Source organism: Hoplias malabaricus, chromosome Y (assembly GCF_029633855.1).
Source record: "Hoplias malabaricus isolate fHopMal1 chromosome Y, fHopMal1.hap1, whole genome shotgun sequence".
NCBI lineage: Eukaryota > Metazoa > Chordata > Actinopteri > Characiformes > Erythrinidae > Hoplias > Hoplias malabaricus.
The window spans coordinates 1,586,301-1,613,727 of record NC_089820.1 but is presented as its reverse complement, the minus strand read 5'-3'; the positions used below and the strand labels follow the sequence as shown (position 1 = coordinate 1,613,727).

General features: G+C 37.3%; 2 protein-coding genes across 2 annotated transcripts; one reads left to right on the top strand and one right to left on the bottom strand.

Moving 5' to 3' along the window:
• Positions 1-290: 290 nt before the first annotated feature.
• Positions 291-15,368, top strand: LOC136679575 (guanylate cyclase soluble subunit beta-2-like). The gene is made up of 14 exons (XM_066658185.1): positions 291-356; positions 1,068-1,141; positions 1,221-1,315; positions 3,547-3,707; positions 3,851-3,950; positions 4,068-4,268; positions 4,641-4,744; positions 5,166-5,382; positions 8,432-8,752; positions 10,809-10,957; positions 11,605-11,751; positions 12,789-12,943; positions 13,920-14,104; positions 15,120-15,368. The coding sequence occupies exons 1-14, from the start codon at positions 354-356 to the stop codon at positions 15,326-15,328; spliced, it is 2,121 nt and encodes a 706-aa protein (XP_066514282.1). The 5' UTR covers positions 291-353; the 3' UTR covers positions 15,329-15,368.
• Positions 15,369-18,464: 3,096 nt separating this feature from the next.
• LOC136679110 (pleckstrin homology domain-containing family A member 3-like) lies at positions 18,465-22,493 on the bottom strand. The gene is made up of 8 exons (XM_066657412.1): positions 22,439-22,493; positions 21,383-21,499; positions 21,088-21,243; positions 20,826-20,950; positions 20,125-20,295; positions 19,954-19,997; positions 19,763-19,872; positions 18,465-19,392 (listed from the first exon to the last, which is right to left on the bottom strand). The coding sequence occupies exons 1-8, from the start codon at positions 22,476-22,478 to the stop codon at positions 19,268-19,270; spliced, it is 888 nt and encodes a 295-aa protein (XP_066513509.1). The 5' UTR covers positions 22,479-22,493; the 3' UTR covers positions 18,465-19,267.
• Positions 22,494-27,427: the final 4,934 nt, after the last annotated feature.

Sequence of the window (27,427 nt, the reverse complement as noted above, 5' to 3'; positions counted from 1 at the left end):
TTCTCATATTCATTTAACCAACGGGGGGAGTCCGGCTTCATACGCATTCATAAGCCGCCCTTAACTCTTCCCCAAAAGACTTCTGAGTTCACCTCCCCGTTTCACCCTCTACGGGCGTGGTCCGTACTAGCAATAAATAAATAAATAAATAAATAAATGATTATTTAGTTTGTGTTTGGTGTGTGTGTGTGTGAGAGAGAGAGAGAGAGAGGGAGGAGAAAAAGAAATTAGGAAGGAGGGGTTTAGATTAATTAAAGATACATGTAACTGGACAGCAGTGTCTTGGCCAAAATTTAAAGACATCATTTCAGTCACACAAGTGACAACAGCCACTTAACTGGAAAGCTGCAGGCATGGTAAGTGCAAGATTTTTCTTTGTTTAAGTAATAAGTATAAAAAATGCCACATATTTTTATTGTAAATGATTTGAACTTCATTGAAGTAAATTTTTAATTGATGGGTGTGATGATGTCCATAAAGATTCATATAAGTTCATACATTTGTTTATGCTATACTTGTTAATTCAAGAATGAAGGTGGTGTGTGTATCGTTTCAGAATATTCATTTTCAGTATTGTGTGTGTGTGTGTGTGTGTGTGTGTGCGTGTGCGTGTGCGTGGTAAAGTACTGAAAATAGATATTATCTATAATGCATGAGATTTTAATTTGGGTGTTAATCAGACTTTGTTTCAATGAGTTGCAATGGTATTACCATATCAGCTGCATATTATATTATATCATGTGATAAGACATCAGTAAAACCTATAATAGCTTTTTTGTCAAGTACAGTTTGTGTTTTTCATTTGTATCGATACAGCATTCACTAAATGCCCATTAATGTTTTATATTGTGGCACTGCTGAGATTGGTCCACCATACAAATAATTTCTGCTTGGCAGCTGTCCAAAATAGTGTTTTTTCTCTAGTGCATGGGGTTAGCTAAATTGAGTTTTCAAAATTTAAATAATTAATTGATAAAATCTAATATGTGTGTATACCTATATAAGAAAGGTAAAACAATAACAAAGAGATTGTCACAATTTTTCTGCACTATTCCTTGTTTTAACAGTATGGCTTCATTAATACATGTCTGAGGACACTTGTGGTTGAAAGGTTTGGAGAAGAGACATGGGAGAATCTAAGGTCAGCAACTGTTTTCAGCTGAGTTGTCCGTCTTTACAGTGATATGTCCTTCTTTCTTACCAAAGTCATATTTTTTCAGGTCATTGGCCCAGGTCCAAGACAACTTTATGACTTATGAAATTTACGATGATGTCATCACTCTCCGTCTGGTGCAAGAGGCTTGCAAAATGCTGGGTGAGCTTTAATTCACACAGATTTTGACTGCGAACCAGTGTTTTTAACCTTGAAGGTCAGGGCCAAAATGCATCAAGTGTTGTGGATGTTTCGTGTGATGATAAACCTGTGTTCTTGTAATTTTCAAACTTAGTTAAAGCATTGCTCTTTTTCCAACCCCCATTCATCAACTCTCCTGTCCTGATTTCACAAACATCCTCCTTTCCATAGTTTGTACTGAGTTGTACTTGAGTGTACTTTGCTATTCCTCAATGGGCTCAGGGTTAAATACAGACCGTATAAATGAAGGCAGAGACTAGAAGCAAGACAAAGAATATAGAGGAAGAGCCAGCGAAAGGCTTTCGGGCTGTTTGTGGGCAGTGTTTCCGTAAGCGACGGCCTTGGGGGAATAGTTGTATACTGATCAGAGTGCAAGTGAAAGCTGTGTGTAGGTGTTAACAATGTCCCTGCTGAAGGCTGCCCATCGAGAGCAGCGTGTCACAGAGGACAATGTTCAGTTCAGATCCCTGAGAGCGTGCACGGCCAAGGACAGGTGTGAACCTCAGGACAGGTTGCACATCTGGGCTCAGGTTAATGACTGTTGGGCTTGAAGGACCCAGCTGACACTGTTGCAGCTTAGGAAAAAAGCAAAGGAGACATTAACATTTTAGTAATTCTTGAAAACACAGATAGCACTTTGCAGTGAAGATATGAAACTAAATGTGTGCAAAAATGTTAAATCTGGAATAATGTCAAAAAATGAGTTTCTACTACAACATTCATTCCTTTATTCATTTTCTTTAACCACTTCATCTTATTCAGGTTCGTAGTGGATCCGGTGCCTACTCACCATCACAGGATGCAAAGCAGAAACACACCTTGTTACAAATGAACAAATCACAGATATGACACAAAATAAATGATATTGATGATTGTATGATATTCTGGTTACACATAGATAGATAGAATTAATAGAAATTATTATAGAAGGCCTTCAAGAAGGAAATCCAAAAAAAGTAATAGTAAAAATGTTGGTTGTTCCCAGTCAGCTGAGGAAGTTAATGCAAGGAAAAATAGGAGTAGAAGTCAAAGTATCAGGATTGAAAACTCAAGCAGTATGCAAATGGACAAGACAAATCAAAAACAAATGTGCAGAACCAGGACTCAATTCTGTGACAGGAGTGTAGGATTCTGCTGAATGTATTGGTATTTACAAATAGAAAAGTGTGAATATTTGGATGAAAGGGATATTCAGTGATAATTAACAAATTTCCGCTGGCCAGGGAGATGTTGTGGGAACTTGGTGCTGTTATTATGAAGATGACGGTCGAAAGAAAAGTATCTTTATGATATATGTCATGTAGAAAACCACAGGAGATTAGTGTATTTACCTCAACTGTCAAAGCTCAGATATACATTTACATTTGGACATTTCCCATTCCATCAACAGAATATAGATTTGTGGTGACCAAAAAAAGCTGTTTCTAAGACAATAATGCACCTTGCCACAGAATAAGGCATAATAAGGAAATGGTCTGGTTCTCAAACTGACATTTATAATTGACAAGACTCCACCCTGTAAAGTTTATGTATAAACTGTAAACTGCTATTTGAGAAAGCTGGAACAGTTTAATGTAGAATATATATATATATTTTTTCATTCATTATCTGTAACCCTTATCCAATTCAGGGTCGCGGTGCCTACCTGGAATCATTGGGCGCAAGGCGGGAATACACCCTGGAGGGGGCGCCAGTCCTTCACAGGGCAACACACACATTCACTCACACCTACGGACACTTTTTATTCGCCAATCCACCTACCAACGTGTGTTTTTGGACTGTGGGAAGAAACCGGAGCACCTGGAGGAAACCCACGCGGACATGGGGAGAACACACCAACTCCTCACAGACAGTCACCCGGAGCGGGAATCGAACCCACAATATATATATCGTGATTCTGTCATTTATGCAAGGGGTAGTAAATGATGAGAAAACGACATTATGTCACACATCCAAAATTAATCCATTAATCCATTTGGTCATTCAATATGTCATCCTCTAATACCGTAATACCGGGTCATCCCATTCTTGGTCGAGGACAATCTGGAGTCTTTGTATGGAACCACATACAAAATAAATATATGAAATGAAATAACACTCTGAAACAATGTGTTAATATAAAGATCTGCTACAATTTCTCTGTAGGTTGAAGTGTTCTGAAAATCTACCCTGCTTTGTGCTTTGTCTTCTAGATGTGTCCTCCGAGGTGGTACTAAAGCTGTTTGGAGAATACTTCTTCAGCTTCTGTAAGATGTCTGGCTATGATGCAATGTTGCGCACACTTGGTGGAAACTTGATAGAATTCATTGAAAATCTTGATGCCCTTCATAGTTACCTGGCATTATCCTATCAGGTTCGATACTTTTTACAGCTCTCTGTAAGCACACTCATTTGCAGTAAACATGTCATTTTAAGGAGTGTGACCACATGAATTAATGCAAACTCTTTGACTTACATATTTAAAGCACTTTCATTCATGCTATAATCTCATTTCAGGAGATGAATGCTCCTTCTTTCCGTGTGGAGCGAACGAATGATGGAAGGACAATGCTCCACTATTACTCAGACAGGAAAGGACTCCACCACATAGTACCTGGTACACAATTTTATATACACACATGTTGACTCTGTGACATTGAGATCAACTTCAGAGACTAATTCCAAAGAACCTGTGTTCTTCCACTTTTGTCTTGTTTCCATGACTACATGGCAGGCATAATCGAAGCAGTGGCAAAGGACTTCTTTGGTAGCAAAGTGACCATGACCATCCTGGAGCAGCCGGAGGAGGAGGAACGCACAGGGAAGAAAGAGCATGTTATTTTCCTCATGACACAGATAAACGAAGGGGCCAAGACAGAGGTCCACCCAAAGAATGTGCCCGAACCCAAAAAAGTTGCACAAAAGGTCATGTTAGGTAGGTCCACCAGGAACAGAACTGTCATCTACATCATTAGGCCTATGTTCTGTTTCCAGTATCACTTTATTTCTTGCATACAGAAAATATTAATGTATTACATATTTTCTAGCATTTTAATCAGAGCTGACATCGAAAATGCACAGTGTGCACAGTGTGGCCTGACATAAACAGCATATTTCCATATATGAAATCTAAAATAGTATATGTTTTATTGATTAAGATCATTGCTTCTCAATGACGTGGAATGTGGTATGTGTAAAAATGTAAAAATAAATCCTACCTTTGTTAACTTTTTGGCATAGCTGCTAATACATACTCTTAAAACCCTACCAGTGGGATATATATTTATGCCTTTTTTTTCCATTTCAGACAATATTCCACACTCTTTCTACCCCAGCTATCCGAGGAGACTGTGGATTGAGGAGAAAGCCTTTTGCAATTCTTTTCCCTTTCATATTGTCTTTGACCAAAATGTAAGTCTTCAGAAAACTTGCAGAAGCTGTTAAACCAAAGAATGTGACTGATATACAGTGTGATCAACACAATCTAAAGAGACATTGATAGATTGCTTCAGAAAGAATTCTGACACAAAATCTTCCAATACTATGGCGCTATAGAATATTGTGCAGATTTCAGAGGCGAGATTTCATATCTTTTGACTGAGTGTGTTTGAAGATTGCTTGGGATGTGAAACCAGAGAATACAAACTTCTGAAACTGAACTTGGATAGTGTTTAAAAATGTATCAGCAGATTTTCTTGAAAACATGAGATCTTGTTTTATGCTTGATTTTTTAAAAAGTACTAGGTATGGCAACAACACAAGAACAACATGTATGATACATTAAACTAAACTGAAATTCACAACAACACCCCAATGACATCTGTTTCTGCAGCTTGTAGTAAAGCAGACTGGTGTGAACATTCAGAAGTTTGTACTGGGCCTGCAGAAGAGAGGGACACGATTGGATGAACACTTCACTGTGGTTCATCCTGAGGTCACCCTCAACATTCACAGTATCAAGAAGTTCATCAACAGCCAGTTTGTGCTGAAGGCTAAGAGGGAGAAACTTCCTGAGGACTTAAAAAATCAAGCCATGCTCAAGCTTCGAGGTACTATCATTTTACAGATGATTATTAATGGAATACTTGCAGAATAGTGATCTGGACATTTGTGAACTTTGTGGACATTAGAGCTTTAATTTAAGATTAACCTAATAATAAATATATAAATTGAATCAATTATTAGGTATAGTTAATGAAAAAAGGCATAATTAAATTAAATATGGGCAGCACAGTGGTGCAACAGGTAGTCACACAGGGACCTGGAGGTTGTGGGTTCAAGTCTCGGTCCGGGTGACTGTCTGTGAGGAGTTGGGTGTGTTCTGCCCATATGGTGTGTTCTCTCTGGGTGCTTCAATTTCCTCCCCACGGTCCAAAAACACACGTTGGTAGGTGGATTGGCGACTCAAAAGTGTCTGTAAGTGTGAGTGTGTGAATGAGTCTGTGTCATCCTGTGAAGGACTGGCCCTTTCCAGCAAGTGTTCCTGCCTTGCGCCCAATGATTCCGGGTAGGCTCCAGACCCAACACAAACCTGAACAGGATAAGAGGTTACAGATAATGAATGATTTGTTTTTACATTTATTTATTCATTTATGGGTCTTTATGTTAATTGGGCGGTCTGTGCTAACCTCAGTCTAAAGATTGGTTAAAGAGGGGTTAGAGAGGGCTCGGTGACACCTAGTGGCAAGTACTGGCAAGTGTCATTTACTGAATGGCATGCGTCAGTTTGTAAACATAAAAGAAAAAACACAAAACAACTCATCTCAGACTAACCTAGTAACTCTGATCACTAACCACACCAGCAAATAGCCATGGAAATTAAATTCCTAAGTTAGTATTTTCCCCTGTCACCATTCCTATGGCTCCTGGCTAGTGATCAGATTCACTGATTTAATCTGAGATGAGTTGATACGTTTCTTCAGCTTAATACTTGGTTTGTAAAGGGCAAGTGTCACCCTGTGAATGATTCAGAGACTAGTATTTAAGTGTCATTATGTGGCAGATGCCATTTATTTACAGGCACATACCATTCAGCAGCACTATCGAATCGGACCACTTTGGTGCAATTTGGTCAATAATGGGGGGCTGGGTAACGTCACGTATCAAAATACTTCTTAATAACTCATTAATTAAAAATAGCACAAATATTTGTTCTAATGAATGGAAAGGTTTTTAATCAATTTCTTATCATATGAAAAGCCATTTTTGTGTTATTAACACATTAATTTTGACATGCCTTAAAACATTAAAATGTGTTGCTTTCTCAAGTTGGAGGAATGCTTTTGTGTGTGTACTTTTTAGTGTACACTAGTATGTAATAATAGAGCAGCATTTAATGAAAAAATGAAGGACCTTTAGTATGAGTTGGAATGATGGTTGTGATTCAGAACTAATTTACCACAATCAAAGCATCAGCTATTAATATAAAGCTTTCTGAGTAAAGTAAAGGCTGCTATTACAGGAAGGTGGAAAAGTGTTCACATTTTCTGTTAATACTCTTTCAAAGAAGATTTTGAGGAAGTGTCTTCACACATTTGGACATATATTGTGGCCAGTTTTTCCCACAAGAAGAGTCTCAGGACCCTTAAAATAGTCCAACTGAGGTACACAGACAATATGTAGACCATCTGGGGAACAGACCTGAGAATCAGTGGGATGGAATAACAATAATAGTGTTCAAGGAGACATTTGCACTAGATGTCACATTATACATTACAAATACACACAATATAGTGCACAGACATAAGTGTAGAAGTACTTTGGGTTAATGCAAAACACAGTGGTGTGTGGATATAGGCTATTATTTTTCTAGGTGGTATTTGACAGTCATTGCTGTTAAGGAAAGCATCCAAAAATATGTTTGCTGCTTTGGCTGATTTCTCTTAGCAAACCCTCTTCATTTCAAAGTTATGAGGGTCCCGCTGATGGACTATTAATTTCAGCAAGGAAACAAACGGTCTTGATATGAACCACTGAACATGAGTGTGTTTGTGATTTTAATTAATTGATGAGTGAGTGAATAAAGTGTGTCACAAGCCATTAGGAGCATTGCATTTAAAAAATAAATGTTGTGTGATTCAAATCAGGAGGTTGACCAGGCATTGTGAGCATTTTCTTTTTTTTTATTGCATGTCTTGGGTTATTTAAGTGAAGACATCACTAAATTTCACTAGTGAAATTTTACATCATTTTATCATAACAATCTAAACACTGATCAATCAGTACTTTTTCTCATAAGAAGTGAAAACTTTAGATTCCTGTATCTGCTTCTAATCTCCAAGAATGGTGCCAATGAACTGGAATAAATTGATGGTAATCAGATATAATACTGGGTGTCCTCAAGGAGATGGTTGAACTTGTCCAGTGAAAATCTTGACATTATATGTATATCTAAGCAATAATATACAAGAGAGCAATTTCTATAACACGAGATGCTGACACAGATGTACTGCTGCCATAAGCAAGAGGCACAGTTCCAAAGATCAGTACCCCATGTCAGGTTTGGTGTTTCTTTCCTTCCTGTGTTCTGTTCCAATTTTGTTTTTGTCTGGTTCTCTTGTCTCTTTTCTGTGTTTTGTTTTTATTCTACACATGCTTGTTTTCCTTGTGTTTAAGTAGTCACACCCCTGTCACGTGTTTGAACCTTCCAAAGGTGTTCCATGTTTCCATATTCCTATTTCTTGTCCCTTGTCTGCCATTCGAGGTTTTTGGTAATTTCCTAGTGTCTCTTGTTTCTATGTCTCACTGTTCTGACTTTGGTATTTACTTTGTCTTTAGGGCTGGCGTCATTGCTAGGTTACTTGTGTGTGTGTGTGTGTGTGTGTGTGTGTGTGGTAGCGTAATACTTGAAGAGCTTTGGTCAACGTGCAATTTTTGTGCAATAATGGCAATCCTAGAACAGCCCTCAGCCAATTAGAATCAGCACTAACTGTGGTATAAGTATTAGTTGTTCTGAAGCTCATAAAGGCTATACACTACAGAAAAACAACATCTATTTAGGTGCCCAAGATTAATCAGGTGCCTAAATCATTTCAGCAGTACTGTACATATGAAATAGTTTCTGAAATATTATGCACAAATTTTGTGTTTGTCTTTCAGGTCAGATGGTATGGATGGAGTCTCTCCGTTGTATGATATATCTGTGCTCGCCTAAGCTGCGTAGTTTGCAGGAGCTGGAGGAGCAAGGGATGCACCTGGCTGATATTGCTCCACATGACACTACCCGGGACCTCATCCTGCTTAACCAGCAGCGACTGGCTGAAATTGAACTCTCGAACCAGCTGGAGCGCAAGAAGGAAGAGCTGCGCATCCTCTCATGCAACCTTGAGGTGGAGAAGAAAAAGACAGAGACACTGTTGTATGCCATGCTGCCACAGCATGTCGCTAACCAGCTGAAAGAGGGCAAGAAGGTAGCAGCAGGTAAAGTAGCCAGTGGACTGAGGGACCTGCAAAACTTGACAAATTGATATTCCTCTGTCCTTAGGAGGTGCTTTGCTCTTTGAAATGACCCCACTTTTCAAAACATGCAACTTTATTTGCCCCAAAAACATATTGGTGAAATCATACCAATGTATCCCCATTACAAAAAAATCATGCTAATATGTTGCTGACTCAACCTCTCACTGGTGTCTTCTCTCTGTTTTCTGCAGAGAGTACAGTTTAAGAACATTAAGGTAGTCCCTACAAAATATCATCCACACCTTAAGCTACAAACATATGTCTGTAGAGTGGTGCAGTGGGTGATGTACGCTATTTTACAGGTTTTACTGTCCAGACACTGGAGTCAGTGGTCCGTTTACTGGTTGCCAAGCTAACCAATCTTGCTCTAAAGTGAGGTTAGGACTGCTCATCGAATAACAAATTAAAGTAGAAATGTGGAAATAAAGAAATAATAAATATTTTGAACCACATATTTAGGCCCTAGACAAACAAATGTAATATTGCTCGCCTTTTTCCTATGCTTTCTGTTAAAGATACAGATATTTTTCACCCATAATGTCCTGCAAGATTACTGAGGTCCTCTGACAGTGGTCTTTTTTCAGTACCTACATTCAGATTAGTTAATACTGGGGGTGGATCATTCTCAGTGGTGGACAGTAACTAAATAAATGTAATTTGTTACAGTACTTAAGTGTTTTTTTTTTTTTTTTTGTATCTGTACTTTACTGCAGTATGTTGTATATTTAATTTGGGGAAACTTTATTTTAACTTAACTACATTTCAGAGTCATGTATCTTACCTTTTACTCCACTACATTATGAGTAATCTGTCGTTACTTTTGCCTCACACACAACAATATATTTAATTTTAAAAACAAAAGAATCGCATAATCACACCAATCAAGTTACAGCGCACACTTAGTTAAAGGGAATCGGCCCAAACAGAGCTCTCCAGTTCAGCGTCAGTGCAGGAGCATTGAGTGCGTATGCCAAAAGAAATGATGAAAATTGGAACCTGCTACAGCACCCCTGGCATCATCAAGAATTTATACAAACTCTTTCCATTTATGAACAATGGCCTACAATGCTTACATTTTTATTTATTTATTTATTTTATTAAATTAAGCTTGTAACTAAATTGCCCATAAATCTTAATTCAAAACAGCTTGTTCACAAAACGTAATTTCACAGCAGTTTGGTTCGACCTAATGGACAAAGTTTGCCTTCAGTGCTTTATGTTTTATGATATTTTTAATAGATATCAATGTCACACTAATTAATGACATTGTATTGAAATATTGCTGAACCAAGCGTGACTCTGAAGTATTTTTTACATAAAACAAGTTGATTAATCAAGAGTCTTGTTTCAAAAATAATAATAGGAAATTAAAACCGTAGTAAATCGTGATACTTGTACTTTTGATACTTAAGTACATTTGAAGAACTTTTACTTGAGAGAAAATCTAAACTGAGGACTTTTACTGGAGTACTATTTTACCTTGAGTATCTTTACTTTCACTCAAGTACATGATTTGTGTACGTAGTCCACCACTGATCATTCAGTATTATGGCACCCAAGCTCTGAAAATCTTCTGGAACTTCTGTTCTCCTCTGCAGTTATCTTTCTCTTTATTTTTTTTTCTTTATCATTCCTCCAATGTATCACATTCATGTTATGAAACTGTAACTATGACATCTGTGGCCTGGATGTGTCAGAAATTGTATATAACCCATTTTAAACATGGCTACGCTCATATGGTGGTCCCACTCTATGTAGAATTTTTTGATTCATTTAGAGACATCAAAGCAAATTGATATTTAATCTGGTTTGAATTGCACTTTGTAGAAAAATATGAAAAGATTAAATATTTCATTATATTTGTTTGCAACTTTTGCAAAATGATGTATCGCTTTTTTAAGGTCCAGTCCAAATGTTTTAATTGCCTTCATCTGTCTGTCTCAGGTTTGTACAGTTTTCATATTAGGGTAATTCATTCGTTGTATTAATTCTCTTTCTTGATGTTTCTTCCTCTTAGGAGAGTTTAAGGTTTGCACCATTCTCTTCAGTGATGTGGTCACCTTCACTAATATCTGTGCAGCCTGTGAGCCCATCCAGATAGTCCACATGCTCAACTCAATGTACTCCAAGTTTGATCGCCTCACAAACGTCCATGATGTCTACAAGGTCAGAAAATCATTATGTTTATATTTCAGGTTTATGAAGCATGTCTAAGTAATTGTGCACTGATTCAGTGCATCTAAATGTTTCTCCAAGATCAATGAAATAAAGTGATAATAAAAGTATTACAAAATTGCCTTTTTTGCACAGTTCTTAGTAGCAAGCAACTCATTAACAACTTATGAAACATTTCATTCATTCATTCATTCATTCATTATCTGTAACCCTTATCCAGTTCAGGGTCGCAGTGGGTCCAGAGCCTACCTGGAATCATTGGGCGCAAGGCAGGAATACACCCTGGAGGGGGCGCCAGTCCTTCACAGGGCAACACACACTTGCACATTCACTCACACCTACGGACAATTTTGAGTCGCCAAATAACCTACCAACGTGTGTTTGTGGACCGTGGTAGGAAACCCACGCAGACATGAGAGAACACACCAAACTCCTCACAGACAATCACCCGGAGCAGGACTCAAACCCACAACCTCCAGGTTCCTGAAGCTGTGTGACTGCGACACTACTTGCTGCCACCCACTTATGAAACATTTGTGATATGTAATTTATATTGAAAACACTGCACCAAACATTCTGAATAGAAATGTTTGCTGCAGTTTTTAAACTGAAATCACATGACTGTGCCTTTACTACAGGTAGAGACAATTGGTGATGCCTATATGGTTGTCGGCGGTGTGCCGATCCCCAAGGACACCCACGCTGAACGAGTGGCAAACTTTGCCTTGGGTATGAGGATTGCTGCGAGGGAGGTGACCAATCCTATCACAGGGCAATCAATACAGGTGTTGGTTCTTTTCTGTGTGTAACTGTGGTGGTGGGGTTACGTGGGGGGAGGAAGGGGTGCTGATTTGTGTTAGAGCTTGCTATACATATATATTAAAATTTATAGTAAATATATTTTACAATATGAACATCAGCTTTTAAATCCCAGCTCAAATTTTGCTTCCATTTAATTTCTGGTATTTCTTTTTGTTTATATTTTATTTTTTGATTTCCCTCTCCTCTCAACTTACCATATGTATATTTTTTTTATCTTCCTATATTGTAAATCGGTAGATGATTTTAAATATGCTTATTATATATAAATAAATATTACTTGCTTACTATATAACTTACTAAATAAATGAAAAAAATATATAGTATATAAACATAATATTAAAAAATAAAATATTAAAATATAAATAAACATTCCAGGTAGGCTCTTATATTATAAAGTGCAGTGTGTCATTTCTATTAGTGTACATGTATCTACAGCCAATCTGGTGTGTGCAAATCATTATTATTGTTTTTATTATTATTATTCTGCTAGATATGTCTCTGACTTAAAAATCCCTATATATATATTGTGTGTGTGTGTGTGTGTGTATACGTACTTATATACATACTTATTTATAGTGTATATATTGTAAGTAGTAAAGGGTGTTCTCTAACTATAAAACAACAAAGTTCTCCTCTATGGCCTGTAGAACTCACAGAATAGAAAGTGATTGTAGAAACAAGGAGGTGGTCATAAAGGTATTGCACACACACATTGTTTTCCTAAAATGTTTGTCTCTGTAACGTATGGGAACTAATCCTTGTTTCATATCACTTTACAAGTTGAATCAGGCTCCTCAAATCAATGAATTTTCAACTATTCAGTGTCAGCCCTAAATATTACACTCAAATGTAAACATGGTCTTTCCAGACAGGTTAAAGAGGGAGTTCAGTTAACAGTTGTTTGGAACTAGAGATGACAATGATCATTAATTACAAAAGAATTAATGCAACTAATATTTTTTGAGTTAGATTAATGATGCTCTGTTCTTGTATGTTCCAGATCAGAGTAGGATTACACACAGGTCCTGTGCTTGCTGGTGTTGTGGGTGAAAAAATGCCCCGGTACTGCCTGTTTGGAGACACAGTCAACACAGCCTCTCGAATGGAGAGTCATGGAGTCCCAGATCACATACACCTGAGCCCTTTTACATACAGGTAATCCACAGGCTTAAATCTACATACAAACACAACTGGAGCTACACAACCACCATCCCTGGACTGGTAAACTTTTACTTATATCTGTAAACTTACTGGCACTACATACATCTTGGTGCCATTGTTTACTAATGTTCATCAAATGTTTAATATAAGAGGTGTGCAGGCCCAGAGTTTAGCTTTAACCCTAATCTAACACAAATATAAATAATTAAAATTTTCTGGAACAAGTAAAAATTTGAAACAATATTACAATAACCACAATATTAAACTACAAAATTGTCCAGCCAAGGTCTTTCTTGTTTTACGCTGGAATGTTAAATAAATTTGTTTAAAAAAAATGTTTTTCACAACCGTTGGAATTTGAACTGCTGCTGAACGGCAACATTTGGTCACAAACCAAATGCAGCTTGGCCTGTTTGGGAGCAGTTTGGCTTTCAACCAAATAAGAATTGAGAGCCAGCCAAATTAGATGAGCAACAAGCAAAATCTGTGCCAGAAAGGTCAGGGAAAAAAGGAAATACATTGAATTTGAGACCTCATCTAGCTACCTATCATCCTATTAAAGCCCAACTGCCTCCACCAGCAGCAAGTCAAGCCTCAAATGAACAGCTCAGGCCAGTTCCAGCCAACAGTGAGTAGCACTAGAATTAGGATAAATTAAGTAATTTGGGGTGAATTAAATTACAGCAACAGCCATAGTGTTGGGTTCAAACTCTCACTGATGGCAAGTATGAGTTGCTTATATTTGAACATTATTTTCAAATGTAATATTTTAACTCTGAACATTGTTATGGCTCCCATTATAAAATAATGTGGACATATTCCTTTATTAATTTATCTTCTTTAACTACTTGATACTGCTCAGGGTTGCGGTGGGTCTGAAGCTAACCTTTAATTATTGGGCACAAGGCAGGAACACTGGAATGTATGATGAAGAATGTAACATAGAAGCACTTGCTTCTGTGCTCTCTAGGGCTCTGAAGGATAAAATGTTTGACATTTGTGAAAGAGGGGAGATCCAGGTGAAAGGCAAAGGACTCATGACCACATACTTCCTGCTTCAGAACCTCCAGTTCTCTGAGGAGCAGATTATGGGCAAAGGGAAGGAGACGTATGTTTACAGAGACGATCACCAAGAAGAAGAACACAGCTTAGACAGTAGGGGAAAGGGAAACTTTTTTTTCTATCATCTTGCTTTTCACTTGCTCTAAAGCATGGACCTTGAAACTTATTCTGTTTTAGGCACCTGAGGATATTTAAATTAAAAATAGAAATGTATTTACTAATAAAAACCCATTTTAAAATACATATATTTTATTACATTAACATTAAATACAAATAACAAATAATAATAAAAAAAAAATACATAGCAATAGTACCATGTGATGTTTATTTCTTTCCAAACTTCTCCTCTTGGAAGCTTAGTATCATTTGTATTTATCATTAAATAACATGAGGTTAATGTCCTTGCCCTTTTTTTTTGATTATATAATATATAACATAATATAATGATATTTGGTGATTTTACATGAAAAAATACACTTATTCCACAGTATTGGTGTGGTTCTCTGGTCTGGTAAAACAATGTAAACTAATGCAAGCCTTGCAAATTAGTTCTCATGATAACACACCAAGTAAAGGGACTCCTTTTAGGTGTTGTGTGTGTGTGTGTGTGTGTGTGTGTGTGTGCTCCTGATGTATATCATCACTGTCCAATGAATAACATGTTTGTACATTTTGAGTTTACTACATCATTTGAACCCAGCAATTCACCTGCACATTATGTATGAATTTCATGACAAATGGCCCCATAGAAATTACAAAATTACATGGAGTATACAATAAAACAATCTTTTTGTATTGACTTCCATTGAAAGTTAAGGTTTTTTCCTATTTATACATGTATCACTATTTTTGGAAATACATATTTTTATTTGACAGTGATGATATTTTAATTTATTTTAGTTACATTTGTTTGTTTTTGTTGTTGGTTGTCTGCAAGGACATTGGTGATAAAATTATTTTTGGTAAGCCCACCATGCTTTTTATACATTCTGGTGAACCCATTTGGCCCCTTATTTCCATGGTCTATGATTTTTTTTAAAAATGGTGACACATGATGTTAAACACACACAAACAACATATAACCCGTGCAAATTCTCATCTTTCTCAGATGAAATAGTGGAAGAGAAGCTTGATGAAGACGAGCAGAAATCTATCAATGAGCACAGCAGGTGCTCCTCTGCCCACCTCTCCGCTGAAGATGTCACTTCTACTGACTCAGTATCACCGTACTACTTGGCAGATTATTCAGAACCAGTGGAGAACGACCTTCCTACAGAAAACATCAACGTTAATTCCCGCTTGTGCACTCTGCTGTAGATAATACATTATTCTTACATCCACTTTTCTTAGGGACATGTAAACTGCAATGACCTTCATGTTATCCTGCTATTCTTCACTTTAATAAAAAAAATAATAATAATAAAATACAAAATATAGAAATACCTACCTTGTATCAACTTTCATTGTCCATTTTATCAGCACCACTGATCATAAAGGAGCACTTTGTATTTCTACGATTACAGACTGTAGTCTACTTGTTTCTTTGCATAATTTCTTATTCTCAATTCACTCTGTTCTTCAATGGCCAGGACCACCACAAAGCAGATATCACTTGGGTGGTGGATTATCCTCAGTGCTGCAGTGACACTGACGTATTGATGGTGTTGTGCTGGTATAAGTGAATCAGACACAGCAGTGCTGCTAGTTTTTAAAACCTTCAGTGCCACTGCTGGACTGAGAATAGTCCACCACCCAATATCCAGCCGACAGCATCCCGTGTCCACTGATGAAGGACTAGAGAATGACCAACACGCGACAGATGAGCTACTATCTCTGACTTCACATTGACTATGTGGACCAGCGAGATAGAGGTGTTTAACAGAGTGCACAGTGAAAGGAAAATGTTTAGTAACTTCGCTGTCTGATCCACTTGTACAAGAACAACACACACTGACACACCACAACAACATCAGTGTTACTGCAGCGCTGAGACTGATCCATCACTCAAATCATACCTGCTCTGTGATGGTCTTGTGGGGGTGCAGACCATTAAAAACTGATTTGGTACTAAAGTATACAGAGAAACAGGTGGGCTACAGTCTGTTTTTGTAGAACTACAAAGTGCTCCTGTATGGTCAGTGGAGCTGATAAAATGGACAATGAATGTAGGTACAAAGTAGATAATCCAGCGACCATACTCTGCTCTAGATAATATATTATTCTAAACATCCATACTAGTAGACAACTTTTGAGATTTTTTTTATCTTGTTCTTTATAATAATATTTATTAATTATTAGTGGCTTTTTACACAATTTCTAACATAAAAAAAAAACCAATAAATTGTGGAATTAAGTGAAATTCATAAGAGGTTAAAATTTCATGCCTCTAAAAATATAGGATAGTAGGTTGCCATTTTGGCGCAGTGGTGTAATATGGGCCCTTTGAAATCAAGAAGTTCAAGCTCTAGCTGAAGCTGTAAAGACTGAATGATACACAAAATCATAAAACTAGATAAAGCTTGTTTTTCCTTGCTGCATGGACAAGAGAATTTATATTTTGATGTCAAACCAAGTATGACAATCTAATCCTACTGGGAATATCTATTCTTAATAAAAGTATTTAAACAATGTATTTAACATATAAGGACATAAAAAAATCTAACAACAATATTTAGTACTGGTAATTTGCAACATTTTTAGGCATACATTTCTTCATCTGTTGTTTTGCACAACTTTGAGACCTTTCTCATGCTGAGGATCATGACTCACAACTTGGGCGCACCAGCTTTGTGGACACAGGCTTGCCAGCTGGGAGAGACACCCTCAGGGACACCCCAGCATGATCCTGAGGCCATGCTTCATTTGCACCTGTTTTCTCCCTGCATATGGAGCTGTCTGAAAACAAACATTAATCGCACTCCAGAGAAATCATTCATGTATCCCTGAGCTATTTTAAATGAAAATCAAATGACAAGTACAGATGACGGAAGGCTAAAAATAAGTCGAGCAGCCATTTCCTTATGAAAAGATATAGTTACCTCATAGTTGGTGGTTAGAAATCTGTCTGAATAATCAATTAATGGAATATATTTAGTAAGTTTGAAAAGGGATAGAAAAGATTAAATTAGAATTCTTATATGTGAAATAGCTCTTTTACTGTGACATATATTCATATTTGGGGAACTGCCTAGTTTGCTGGCCTGGAAGGTGCATAGGTTTAACTGAGGGTTTAATTGATCACCATCACTGAATACAATTCAGTATGACTCAAACATGTATGCAGGAAAAGGGTATCTATCTGTCTATTGCTGAGATGGCTACATTACTTGTGGTGCTCAGCAAAATGAAGCCTAATTCCTTGTCTGTGAAAACAGACAAAACTATTATAAGAACAAAAGAGGAAACAAATCAGAAGGGGTTAAAATGTGAGAAAGTCTACAACATTAGCCAAATTCACAATTAGATTTAAACGAAATTATTTGTTTATGTTTTTAATATATAAATTGCAAATGTATTGAGAATGTAATAATATAAAGCAAGCTATATATAATTTATTTTACAATTTGATTTATTAAACTCTTTTACAGTAAGATTGTGTTCTAAGTTATATACTTTTCTACATACCTAGGATAAAGTTGATAAACCAAGTCATGCTTCTAGTCTAGATTTTGAGCTGTAAGGCTGAATCACCTTTTACCTTAGAAAACTTAGGTGTCACTAAACACAAGATAAAAAATAATAATAATAAATAAAAATACATTGAGGTCTATTTTCACAGAAGAGGGCACAGTAAACCACCTTCACTGAGTTTGTCAAGAATAGAAAACTAGCTGATTCTAGATTTGTGTGCGCCATTTGAACAGAAGTCTTCAAATCTGGATGTTGAATCCAGGTTCCAGGCCAGGACTTCAAAATGGCAGACCAGTATGATACTGGGAGTGCATCGAAAAACCTTATAAGATACTGCTTTTTCCTACCAATGTTCCTCTTCTGCTCTGTGACTATAATAAACTATAATTAAACATCTATGTATGTTATGTTGTTGACAGTGAAGTGAAAAGTAGGCCATCATACAAATCATTACAGTTTAAGGGAATAAAATATACCAATGGAAGCATCAAGTCAACTTAGAAACGTGTACTAAAAGCATTTTTTTTTCTTTCTGCTGCCTCCTTGTTGACTAAATCTCTGAATGTGATCCAAATGATTTTATTGCTAACTGTAATACAAGCTTCAACATTTGTCATTTTAAGTGAAAAAAAAGCCTGTGTTGTTTTCTGATGTTCTAAGCCCATCTTTATATTAGCTGTATCTTTCTGCAATCTGATCATTAGATTAGGTGATTCAAATAAACGATTAGTGCAGGTATTTATATTGTAGCTTTTCAACCTGCTAATCGCAAGCAGACATTTTAAAGGGCAAACTTTTTCACAGTTAAATACATTTGGTTTTAAAAAGAAATGATGATCAATTTAGAGGGAAATAGTTGCATGTGGTAGAGAAGAGTAATGTATGAAACATCTGGGCAAGTAAAGGACCAACATGTAGCTAAATGTGGCATGTAATATTTCTTAGTCTAGTCCCAGTTATCCAGCATTACAGTAGTTTTCAGTAATATTTACATGCGAAAAATAAAAGTTAAAACATCGTCCTAAATCTTTTTAATGTGTATTTTTTTCACATTACACTTATCAGTACATCAAATTCCTCCATGCGAAGAATAAACTTTAAGGCAAAAATCTTTTATATGAGTGTGTGGTGACAGGATTACTGTCAATCTGGCAACTTAAGAAAATAAATAATTGTGTATTTTGTTTTATAAACTAGTGAACACTGGAGCATGCCAAGTGAACAACAAAGCAAATAAGCATCAGAGTTAATGTCAGTACACACAGTTCCTTGGCACTGTAACAAAAACCTTTCTATTAAGGTTCTCTGCACAAAACAACATAGGCTACACGTCAGCTATGAAATCCAAAGTGAATTTCCATGTTCTTCACCAAAGGCCTATGATAATTATTATGTATCATGAATCAAAAACAACATTATGGCAAGCAAAGCAATTTAAAATACCTGTAAAAATACAAACATTCAGATTGGACTTGTTTTTCTGCAGTTTTCTCATTAATAAAGTGCAACGAAATGCTTCATTGAAGAAATAATACTTCCTAAAACACCAACAATACACACTGCGAACGATCGCTGCACAGCAGTATTCCTTCAGGTTTTCTACCTCTAAAAAGTTTCTTGCCAAGCTCAAAGTGACAGGTCTGACTCTGGAGTGTCTGTTTCCGACCCAAAGCGGGTGCTTGTACTAATCTCTTCAGGGATGACTGTTGCAGCATCACCATTTAGGCTGGCCTTGGGGAACAGCACAAGACCTTTAAGGGAAAAAAACAGCAATAAGGGAATGGAATGACACCTGGAAAGACACCACAGACATTGTCTACACTAAAAAAATTGATTGCATTTATTCAAATTTACACACAATTCCTACATTATCCTACATACAAAACTGTAGTAGAAGTTATTGAAATGGAAGTAAAAGCAGTCAGGTACATGGTTACTTGAATAAAGTTATGAAATATCTACTGAAAATACTCTCAAGTAGCAAGTTTCTTCATAGCTGTAGAGGCAGAATCATAGCCTTAAACTTATTGATTTCTTGCAGTCAAATGCGAGTTGTGCTTTTCTATAATTCAATGAAGACAGGGATCTTGTGAATCTGTGTGTTTAAAGAAACTAACTCACGCTCCATTTCCTCTGTACCACCATCACTAAGAGCTTCTGTATCTGAGCATGTCCTTGTTCGTCTTTGTGAAGACCTTTGTACTGTCACACACTCTTTCTGAGCATTAGACCTTAAGAGCAGGAAACAGAAATCAATGGTACAAAAACAAGCCCACTGTGTATTTAAAAAAAAAATGTATTTTACACTGTACCTGTCATAACTATATGTGCCTGGATGGCTGATTGACCGCTTCATCTAAACAATGATCAAGACATCAAGATGACAGCATTGTTAAATCTGTCCATAACTATATTTTCAATACAAGTGGTGGGATTTTTTTGGTAAAAAACAAAAACAATATTAATTGAGATGTGCTATTTACCCTGGCCATTTGGACGAGAGAGGGTGAAACAGGGGACATTAAGGGGTCTGAAGGGCTTGACTGCAACATGTCTGTTTGGAACTTGGAATTGGCAATCTTCATACATTCCTCCAAAGTCTGAATGAAGGTATTACATGTGGCGCTCAGCAAAGATGAAGCCTCATTCCTTGTCTGTGAAAATGAAAAAAAAAAAACAAGTGAGCAAAATGCGAGACAATAAATAACAATTTTATTAAATGTATTTAATATATAAACAATAAATGACACTGACCATTTAATAACATAAATCATGCTAAAATGACTGTGATTGTACCCAGTTACCCATCACATTTCAGGCATTCTTTAAAAGAGACTTTACCTACCTGAGCAATTCTGTAAAAATTCTACATTATATAATTTTCCACTTACCCTAGATATAGTTGATAAGCCAAGACATGTTTCTAGTTAAATTTTGGCCTCTGCATTTTAGAGTTATAGCTGTAAGTCTAACATTGCTAAAAACCTGTGCACACGAATTAAAACAGTTTAAAAAAAATGAAAAAAAGTTTTATTTAGCTTATCAATGCATTTCGAAGAACCTGTATGAACATTTTGGCATGTATTTACAAAGGCTTTTTTTGGGCTACTATTAACTTCAAGTATTTTTAGCAAACTTTGCATTGTTGTTACTGATAAACGAAATGCGAAGTGCAGTGTCTAACCTCGGAATGGTCTCCCTCCTGTTCCACTGACTCCTGAATAGTGTGAACCTGCTGCATTAATAAGTCACAGTAAAGACGCAGTTCTGACATCTTGGTTTTCAACGATTCAGTTGTCTCTGTTAGTTCTGCGTGGGGTATAGAATGTCAAATTTTTTTTGTTTGCACTTTCAATCATATAATTAGCAATGAAAATAGACAGAGAGAGAAAAAGTGGAAAGGACATGGCAGTGGAAATGTAGTTGCGATGTAGCAAATGCCCCACCTCTCTCTTTTTTGGTCCTTGTGTCAATGAGGCCAGCCTTTGAGCTTCCCAGGGCCACTAGCCATTTCTGTCTCTCGGCTGCATTCACAGCTTTCACATAAAAGTGTTGCTCTCCTGGTATAATCAGCTCCAGCCTAGTATTATCGGTTGGGTGAACTGGTGACCAAGAGGAAGTTTAAAAAACAAAGAATTAAGCTTTTAAACTGTTTTGAACGCTCCCTGCTTGGTAGGCAATACACTGTAATACATTTCAAAATTATTTTGCATTAATTATAAACAGACTGAATGCTCTTACCTTTAATTTCACACACTGACATCTTTATACTGCCCTTGCTACCTTTGCAAACGTCATCTTGGGAATCGTAATATGAAATAATTCCATTGTCCAAGACGAACCACCGTGGCTGCCATCCTAAAACACAGTAAACGCTGCATGTGAACTCACATATTTCAAATTCCAGTTTAACCACATTTATTGATGCCAAAGTGCTAAATGATTTGCAATCTAGCAGGTAGATAAAGTGTCATGGACTGTCCTTTAGTGAGAACATCACAGGCTGACATTACAAAAAAAAAAAAAAAACATGATTTATGTAAAAAAAAAATACTGGGGTTTTCCAGTAAACAGGATTTCTCAGATTCTCCCCAAATTAAACAAACATCAAAGTCAAGCTAGTCCAATCTTAAAATTGTTAGAATAGAACTGAGGGGCAATCTTATTGGAAAATCCTCAATTTTAGACTAAACTATCTGGGTTACAGAGAAATTATGCTTTGTGGAATTGCACCAGGTCAGTTGATTTCTGCTCGCTTTCAAGCAAATGAAAAAGACCTGACGATATGATTTTATGGTTCCTCTTTTTAAACTATAATCTATATGAAGCAAAGGAAGCCATAGTGGCAGAGACGTGAAAATGTAGACGTTAGTATTAGAATTCTGCAGAGCTCTGCTTGTGAGAGCCCTTCATAGTAAAACTAAAATGTGCAAACAGCTTAATCAACAACTTTTTAATGCGTTCTGTTTCCCATGCCTCATTAAGTCGTTCCCGTGCATTATTAGTTTCCCAACCTTAAATCGTTCCCAAGCATTATTAAGATGTTCATAAACCCTAGTTTTTTTTAAGTAATGACAGCAGCAGAGTTCCTTATTACTGAAAAAACCCACAAAGCTACAAAATATCCTCTAAAAACTAACCAAGAATTTAGCTTGTATTTGAAAAAAAAAAAAAAAAACATCTCACAACTGCCTAAAAGTTTGCAGCTGAGTCAGCTAACCCAGAGGCTCTGTTGTTTTGGTAACTAGCATTATTCCATGTGACGGCGAAAATTAACATTAATAAAGCCTTTATTACCTGTCATGTAATTAGTCCACTTGTAAAGTACACCCTCCATTCTTCACAAGCAGAAACAAGACTTTACAAATGAGTTACGTCTGTAATTTAAATCACACTTCATTGGTGGCCTTGGACCTGGTTAGCTTGCTAGCCTCCAAGCTAACTGCTAGGTGCATTCAGATGTGTTTTATCTCGACAAAGCGAGGTAAAGCGCATTTTATGAAATAAATAACAACATTGTGGAGGGTCTTCTGGTCTGCGGAGTATCGTCACGTCATGAGAATCGCTAGCTGAGCGGAGCTGAAGAGGGGAAGAGGGACCGCTCCATTTCCGCTGAGTGAGGGAACGCTAAAGTGATGTGCCGTTTGCTGAGGAGTCGAATCTTTTACATGATCCGACTCACTTTGTTTCCCCTACCTGCCGTTCTTGTCCTAGGTTAGGCGGGCTTCTTTTAGCAGTGCGCTGATTTATTATTGTATTTGTTAGGATTTTTTAATTCCTTTTTTCCTTCTTCTGCCTTAAAACGAATCGCACAGCACAAACCGTAAGACCTACAGCAGGTAGTAGTGTACACAGGCGCTCGAGCTAGGCCCGATAGGCCTAAAGGGGGCGCTACAGAGAAGGAAAACCACTTGAGGCTAATTTGCGCTAATTTGCATATTTCGATCATATTAAAAATATGATTAGCTAATCATATTTTTGCGAACTAATTTCTGGTTTTTATTCGATTCACATGGACTTGATGTAGAAACGTTCACAACAGTTTGCTGGTCAATATTTATAAAAAAAAATTGCGATCTTTCAAATCAAGATGGCCGCTATATGCAAATGAACTTGAACGTTCATGGCATATGTTTTACTTTGACCCCTGTTTACTTAACTTAAATCACATGAACTTTCAAACATTGCTTCAAGACATGATTCTGGTGCATGATATATTATAAGGGCGTTATAATAAGTAGTTATGTCTTTTTTTGGCAATATCTCAGCATCTACAACGCATATCAAGTTGACGTTTGGCATTCTGGTTCTGCGAGAAAGCATACACTTGGGAAATTAAGGATAATCTGATATGGGCAAAATTATTAATGTCATCGACCAGTCACATTTCAGCAGGTGATTGACAGGCTTAACAATGCCCAATCATTATGAAATTTGAATGGTATATCCATACACACACTTTGTGAGAGCCTATAAAGTTTTGTGTTGATAGCCACAAGGGTGCACAATTCATGATTTTAACCTGAACATATGGTATATCTCAGTGAAAACTGAACATCATCAACTAATATCAACATTATAATAGCTTTATAATATACTCTCTGTAGTGTCTCACAACATTGCTATTGCAATTGTTTTCAAAAAATGCAGTTTTTCTCAATACTCAGGTATGTGCTTTTTGAACCAGTCCCTGGATTTTCATCCTGTCCACAAACAATTTATCTCATTGCAACCTGTATTTCCTGTAGGTAAATGAATATCAAAAAAAGTTTGAACTTTGGACATGCTTTTGCTGCAATATTTCAACAAACATGAGTGGGCCTGAATCAAACCAAAATGGGTACACCTATGCAGGGCATTACTCTGAAAAAGTGTGCCAAATATGATCAAATTGCACATATAGGTGGTGCTCTAATTGGACAAAAACTTAAAATATAGCACCACCTAAGGATGCAATAACAACAAAATGTAAAGATCTTTTCGGAAGCCCATATGAAAACTGCTTGTGCAGATGGTAAAAACATTTTTGACTTACAGCTGTTTATGTGGGATGTTTAGAAGGCAAGTTGCAATCTGTTTTAAGCAGAGCCTGAATGCTATGCATTGATGAAATTTCAACATTTTTGGATAATTATTAAAGTTCAGGTTGTTATGATTCTGCTGATATCACATATGTCCAAATTAGGTTTTAATTCAGAGACTAGTTTGCATTCAAGCATATGTGGGTTTAATTTCAACTAATGCATTCAAATGCTTCTCACACAATGACTGCGAGGCCCAGAGTCACCACTTCCCTCTCCCTCTCTCTCTCTCTCTCTCTCTCTCTCTCTCTCTGTCTGTCTGTTATTAGAACAATATCGCCAAACATTATATCTTGTCTTTCTTTAGTGATGGTGTTGTGTAGATGATGAATAAATAAAGAAGATCCTCTGTAGACATGTTTTAAATTGTAAATACATTTTTATTAGAAAAAAACAGTGCCTTATGGACTCATGGAATCCTGGAGAGAATTTCAACCAGTTCTTGTCGTCTCTTCACTCTCTCTTTTATATATGGTTATTTCTCTCTTCTAAATATGGTGAAACATGAGTTTGGTTTACATTATCTCATGCCTTGGGACTAAGAGAGAAAAAGGGCTTTCTGATCCCTCACCCATAGGAGAGTAGCTTAAACATAAACATTTCATTCCCATAAACACAGAAAAAAAAACACATGGAGTTTCAGACATTCATATATGCATATATGAACAATAAAATATACTTTATAACAACAAGAAACAATAACATAAATTAGAAAGGAAAAATAAAAGCAGCAAATAGTTACCAAAGCGACAACAGTATTAAATAAAAATAATAATTAAAATTGATGTTTTGGCAACATTTACATTTACACACATACACACACACACACACACACACATATATATATATACACAGGGGTTGGACAATGAAACTGAAACACCTGTCATTTTAGTGTGAGAGGTTTCATGGCTAAATTGGAGCAGTCTGGTGGCCAATCTTCATTAATTGCACATTGCACCAGTAAGAGCAGAGTGTGAAGGGTTAATTAGCAGAGGGTAAGAGCAGAGTTTTGCTCAAAATATTGCAATGCACACAACATTATGGGTGACATACCAGAGTTCAAAAGAGGACAAATTGTTGGTGCACGTCTTGCTGGCGCATCTGTGACCAAGACAGCAAGTCTTTGTGATGTATCAAGAGCCACGGTATCCAGGGTAACGTCAGCGTAACACCAAGAAGGACCAAACACATCCAACAGGATTCACTGTGGACGCAGGAGGACGCTGTCTGAAAGGGATGTTCGGGTGCTGACCCGGATTGTATCCAAAAAACATAAAACCACGGCTGCCCAAATCACGGCAGAATTAAATGTGCACCTCAACTCTCCTGTTTCCACCAGAACTGTCCGTGGGGAGCTCCACAGGGTCAATACACACGGCCGGGCTGCTGTAGCCAAACCTTTGGTCACTCATGCCAATGCCAAACGTCGGTTTGAATGGTGCAAGGAGCACAAGTCTTGGGCTGTGGACATTGTGAAACATGTATTGTTCTCTGAGTCCACCTTTACTGTTTTCCCCACATCCGGGAGAGTCACGGTGTGGAGAAGCCCCAGAGAAGCGTACCACCAGACTGTTGCATGCCCAGAGTGAAGCATGGGGATGGACCCGTGATTGTTTGGGCTGCCATATCATGGCATTCCCTTGGCCCAGTACTTGTGCTAGATGGGCGCGTCACTGCCAAGGACTACCGAACCATTCTGAAGGACCATGTGCATCCAAAGGTTCAAACATTGTGTCCTGAAGGCGGTGCCGTGTTTCAGGACGACAATGCACCAATACACACAGCAAGACTGGTGAAAGACTGGTTTGATGAACATGAAAGTGAAGTTGAACATCTCCCATGGCCTGCACAGTCACCAGATCTAAATATTATTGAGCCACTTTGGGGTGTTTTGGAGGAGCGAGTCAGAAACCGTTTTCCTCCACCAGCATCACGTAGAGACCTGGCCACTATCCTGCAAGAAGAATGGCTTCAAATCCCTCTGACCACTGTGCAGGACTTGTGTATGTCATTCCCAAGACGAACTGACGCTGTATTGGCTGCAAAAGGAGGCCCTACGCCATACTAATACATTACTGTGGTCTAAAACCAGGTGTTTCAGTTTCATTGTCCAACCCCTATATATATATATATATATATATAGTGTGTGTGTATACGTACTTATATACATACTTATTTATAGTGTATATATTGTAAGTAGTAAAGGGTATTCTCTAATTATAAAACAACAACGTTCTCCTCTATGGCCTGTAGAACTCACAAAATAGAAAGTGATTGTAGAAACAAGGAGGTGGTCATAAAGGTATTGCACACACACACACACACACACACTACCCAACAACACTGCAATGGCATTTAAAGCCTCATACTTGCAAATGTGAGCAAAATTTCTAGATCTCCTCAATGTTTATGAATGAAAATACCCAATAAATTTGAAAAGGCGTATGAGGCCTCGTACTTGCAAATGTAAGCAAAATTTACACAGAGACTGTAAGGAAATTAGTAAATAAATAAGCCCAAACTATAACATTTAAACATTTACTGTGACTGTTATGAAAAGCTCCTCATTTATCCTTTTCTGTTGGATTTTGGGACAGTAGTGTCCATCTTTCCAGAATTTAGTAATTCATTCATTCATTCATTCATTGTCTGTAACCGCTTATCCAGTTCAGGGTCGTGGTGTGGCGGGAATCTACCCGGAATCACTGGGCGCAAGGCAGGAACACACCCTGGAGGGGGTGCCAGTCCTTCACAGGGTGACACTCACTATACATTCACTCACACCTATGGACACTTTTGAGTCGCCAGTCCACCTACCAACGTGTGTTTTTGGACCGTGGGAGGAAACCGGAGAACCCGGAGGAAACCCACACAGACACAGGGAGAACACATATTCAGCCATTGACTTGTTCTTGACATTAATTTTGACACTTGTAACTATACTACATATTACAATCTCAAAACTAGTTAGTATTGGCAATTGGGACTGTGTTCTGTTGGCAAGTGTTCTGTGTACGAGGACAGTATTTTGAGAATCTCCACCATCCCGGTGTCTTAGGCCAGCGGGTCTTTATCCCTTTCAAATAGCAAAATTCATGCTCAAGTTCTGGCCAACATCTATTTTTTAAATCCCCAATTCACACATGGCATGATTGCATTCGGGGGACCACAAGAGGCCATTTTTCAACCAGAAGTGAAGATTTTA